The sequence below is a fragment of the Sitodiplosis mosellana genome, unplaced genomic scaffold (assembly GCF_009176505.1).
Source record: "Sitodiplosis mosellana isolate CC-2019 unplaced genomic scaffold, AAFC_SMos_1.0 Smas_scaffold_5884, whole genome shotgun sequence".
NCBI lineage: Eukaryota > Metazoa > Arthropoda > Insecta > Diptera > Cecidomyiidae > Sitodiplosis > Sitodiplosis mosellana.
Window position 1 is genome coordinate 11,828 of NW_022601126.1, and position 4,898 is coordinate 16,725.

Below are 4,898 nucleotides of genomic sequence, written 5' to 3' on the forward strand. Positions count from 1 at the left end.
GGCGTTAGTTTGTCCTGGCACGTCTATTTTTTAAGATACTATTAATTGCGGTCTCCGTATCAGATTTGGATTAAGTGGGCCAAAAAAACCTTGGAAATGAGTCTCTTCTTTTTGGGAGAATTTCATTTTCGAAATTTGTTGCATAGTGTTAGTAGACCTCAATTCATAAATTCCATAACTGAAAAATACCACAATTCATCAATTATTATTGATTGCATGGCACGTATTAGTAGATGAATGGTATAAAAGAGGCAGCACCGCATAGGGAAGACCAAACGAATTCAAAGGATCTTCCAAAGGAGTACAAGACTGTTCTCTACTATCATTGTGCAACAGATTAAAACTCTGTTTGGTTGGCAAATTAAAATGAATCTACTACACGGTTTGTTTTCGGTGCTATTTATCGTTGAATTTTCGGTAAGTTTTTTCTTTTCTTTTATCATTTTCACTTTTATCCAATGAAATACGATAAGTCTGTAGAACTGAAAATTAACACAAAATTTCTGTTTCTAGGAACTTCAAGGAAAACGTAAGACAGTTTTGGTTTTCGAACACGCTTTTTATGATTCCAAAAGATTGTTTCATACTTGTATAATATTCAATTCGAAATTTCAACTTTTTTCTAATGAACAGATGGCTTTTTCTCGCAAGCTCTTCTCAAGGGCGAAGTGATTGAAACTATGTCACAGGCAAAGTTTGTAGCTGGAATCCATGCCCCAAGTAAGTCTGCTTTAGAATCATTTTCATTTATGTGTGTGTGAATTTTTGTCCGAAAAATTCAAATATTCTATCAATTTTGCTAGGGGCTGACCACGCTTCAGTTAATTGAAAATAATACTAAATTTAATAATTTTTTTCAAAAAATATATTATTTACAACTGTGAAAACTTTCTCCAGAAACGATTCACTGTAAATGATAACTCTCAATTGTGCGTTGTCAGTTTACTGTCAGAAAATTCATCACATTGTGGTGGTCAAAAGTATCGTTCATAGTGGATTATAGATTTAGCCAAATATTTGAGGTAACATACAGATGGTATTAAAACTGAATGATAGAAACAAATTTTATAGATGAAGAATTCGCGGTTTCCCCCTAGCAATTTTGTGTGTGTGTGTGTTCATTTTTCTTAAAATATTATTGCTTGTACTGAGAATGAAACGATTCTATTACAAAATATTTGCATGAATACAAAGACCATCCAAATGATGCCAGAAGAAAAACGAGAATTTGTACCGCATTCATTCTGTCGAAAACGGAAATTATCACGAATGCCCATTGTGTGTATGACGCTCCATATGTTTATGTGGTAGCTGGTGCGAAAGTTGTATCAGATGCAAACCAGAAAATTAAAATCAAAGTCGAAAAAGAGAACTTTGCATGTCACCCTTATTATAATTATTTAATTGTTGGTGCATTTGATATTGTCAAAATTACACTGAAAACGCCGTTAGAATTCAGCGATACCGTTGGCAGTATTGAACTCGTGGATAAGGATTACAAACTGAACGACCCATCAGAAGTGGTCACTGCCTATGGATATGGCGTGTTGAACAATATCGGACCATTGATATTGAGGCGTTGCGATGCGAACTATATGTCTGATGTCGAACGACCCAACACATTTAACATAAGTCAGACTTTGTACTTTACAACTGGTGAAGCTACAAATGATGGCGAAATTATTACACCTGGCGATTCGGGTGGACCAGTCGTTTCAAAAACAAATGGCAAAATCGTGGGCATAACTACGAGTATAAATGGAACAATAGGTGGTCGCGGAGCATTCCTTCCAATTACTCCATTTCTTGATTTTATTCGTGACCCAAAGGTATCTAATCACAATGCCCTAATTTGCATTCTCAACAACGCAAACAAAATCATTTTTTGCATTAATTTCAGAGCGTGAAACCAATTCCACCTCCGCTCAAACCTAACGAAGCTAAATTTATAGCCGATATAATGGTACCGGGAAGTAAGTATTCGAAATTCGAATAAATCAAACCGTTTTAACGTCATTTTTTTTTAAATTTTAAATAGAGGAGAGGCAAAAGTGGAGATTTTTCATGATTCATAAACATAAATATTCATTCTGAGATGTTTTTCTATTACAGAATTTCTTACTGCCTACAAAAATGATCTTGCCGATGTCGACGAAAATTTTCAACTAAAATTTAATGCAATCATTTTGTCGGAAACGGAGATTTTGACCTGTGCGAAAAGTGTGCTTGGCGCCCCATATGTCTATGTAACCGTTAATAAACTATCAAGCAATGCGAAAGAAATTAAAGTCACCGAAGACCAAATTGAAATTCATGAGAAATACGCATCGTCGGGAATGACATTCGGTATTGCCAAGATTACACTTCAAGAACCGTTAGAGTTCAACGATAACGTCGGCAAGATACATTTGGTGGACAAAGATTACAAAATGAATGACCCGTCCGAAATGGTCACTGTTTATGGTGATATGATAATGCATGGAACAATGAGAACGAGACGTTATGATACAAAGTATTTAGATGGCACCATTTGCAAATCGAAATTGGGCGCTGTATTTGATGCAAATCATTTGATGTGTTACATTTTAGATGAAAGCATGGGAACTCCCTTTACGTTTGGAGGTCCAATGATTTCGAAAAAGAATAACAAACTCGTGGGCATGACCATATTTCATTTGCCTGGTAAGCCAATTATTTTTCAACCGATTGCACCGTTGCTTGATTGGATCCGGAAGCCAAAGGTGAGACGTCATCAAAGAAGAAGAATATAGGCTTGAAAAAAAGGGTTTCAGGCGCCTGAAAAAGCTGAATACCTTCTCTTTTTTTGTTCTTGTCATTTGATGTTCAACAAAAGAACCGAATAAATTTGAACATTTGAGAAAAATGCATTTTTTTTCACGGCCTTTCTGATCACGAAAATAGTGAACAATACAGCGCCGCCTGGGGACAAAGTGCAATGTGTCATACTTTCAACGTTCGAACTAACACAGACGCGTTCTTGTTACAGCAAAATATGTATATGATTCTCTATTTCTCCAACCAGTCTCCAAGTGCCGCTTTATTGTTCTTGTTTGACGTTTCTTATCTGTTTGTACAGAAGATCAGTGTTGGGAGTGCCAACAAAGTGTTTCGAGTCAGAAAATAAATTGAAAAAATAAACCGAACAAGAAATAAAACGAATGTAAATCCAAACTTTTCCGCTCCGCAGCAATTTAGTTTACTTCCCGCTTAATGTTTAACCAAAACTTCAATGGACCCTTTTTTCATAGCATTTTTGACCTTAAAATATAACTATTTCGACCATTTTCCATACAAAAGTGTCATTTTCGGGTACATGATTTTGTACCCCAGAACGGATATCCGTTTTCCGTTTCCGTACGGAAAACGGGAACGGAAACGGATATGTTTTCCGTACGGAAACGGAAAGGCATACGGAAAACGGAAAAGGAAACGGGAAGGCATAAGGTAAACGGAAAAAACGGAACGGAAACGGAATTTTTTTCCCCGTAAAGAAAACGGAATTTGTACCATTTAATTATAAAAGATCCACATTGTTATTCATAGTTCGTTAATGTATGAGTGAATCTTTCCATACGGAAACGGAAACGGAAAAAAATGGAACGGAGGTTCAACCTGTTGATATTCTGGTTTCATTTGTTTTGTGCACTTTATTAATAAATGATAAAATACAGATTTCAATTTCGAGTGCCATCTATTCGGAAAAACTACAAAATTTTAGTTGTTTCCCGTGACGATCCCAGCTAATTTTCAAAACGAAAAGACAATAATCCCAATTTGGAACCAAATTGAAACATGTCGAAAATTAGGTTTAAGCACTATTTTACCGAGATTAATACGTATATGAAAAGTAGTCATTTGTGCGACCGCATAAGCAATAACTCACTTTACCCAAATATAAAAGTAAATATAAAGTAAATTCATCCAAAAACAATTGAATCCGCTATTTTGCACTCAAATCTAGATTATTCAGTAACCCAAGTAGTAATTTGACAGCAGAATTGACAGTTCGTCTTTCTGAACAGCTAATAAAAAAATTTGCGAAATTTCTTGTTTTAACCAACGAATTGTGCAAATAAATTACAAAATCCTATCGAAATAGGAAATTCAATAGCCATTTCAACAGTGGCATATGAAGTTTAATCGATATAAATAAAATTCATACACTCTTTCCGTGATTTAATTTCTGTGTTAGGTTTTTGTGTGTGTATTGTTATTGCCGGCATTTAGTGGTTAAGTGACAAACCGGTACATCAAAAAACCAACTGGAAATAAAGTGGAATTGTGATAAGAAGTGCAGCCAGGGTGTGTACAACCACGATTGGCTGGATTCAATTGAATAATTTAGTGTTTTGTGTGCAGAATTGGATTCTCAGTGGAATTTCGTGCGATTGTCTGTGCTGTGTTGGATCTATTCAAAGACCACCTGTCTCACACACGGGCACACAGCAACGCCATCTCTTGACAGATAGCACGAATTTTTAGTTTTTATTCATTATTCCACACTAAATCACTATATTTACATTCTAACATACATTCTCTCCCAATTTATTTTATTTTTAGCGATATTTTAGGTGCACACATTTGTTCAAAATGGACGATAGCATCATATTGACAGAAAATGAAATGCGAACAGATGAAAAATCGGGCGGTGAACACATTGCGAACAAAAAGCAAACGGATTCAACCACCGAAGTGACATCGGGTTCAGAGGGAGGTGGAAAAAATAAAAAATCAAAGAATAAGAAACGAAATGAAAGAAAAAAGATTGCGAAGGCCCGTTTTCGAGCAGAAAATCAGGACGAAGGTAGTGTCGGCGCTCAGAATACAAGGGCAAAACCGACCACTTCAAATGTGCAGCAAATAACAAGCACACCGAA

General features: G+C 35.8%; 1 protein-coding gene across 1 annotated transcript; it reads left to right on the forward strand.

Moving 5' to 3' along the window:
- The first annotated feature begins 315 nt into the window (after positions 1 to 315).
- LOC129573023 (uncharacterized) lies at positions 316 to 2,811 on the forward strand. Its single transcript, XM_055453164.1, has 6 exons — positions 316 to 417; positions 514 to 529; positions 634 to 720; positions 1,195 to 1,829; positions 1,901 to 1,973; positions 2,113 to 2,811. Exons 1-6 carry the CDS (start codon positions 367 to 369, stop codon positions 2,769 to 2,771), a joined length of 1,521 nt encoding a protein of 506 aa, XP_055309139.1. The 5' UTR covers positions 316 to 366; the 3' UTR covers positions 2,772 to 2,811.
- The last annotated feature ends 2,087 nt before the right edge of the window (positions 2,812 to 4,898 follow it).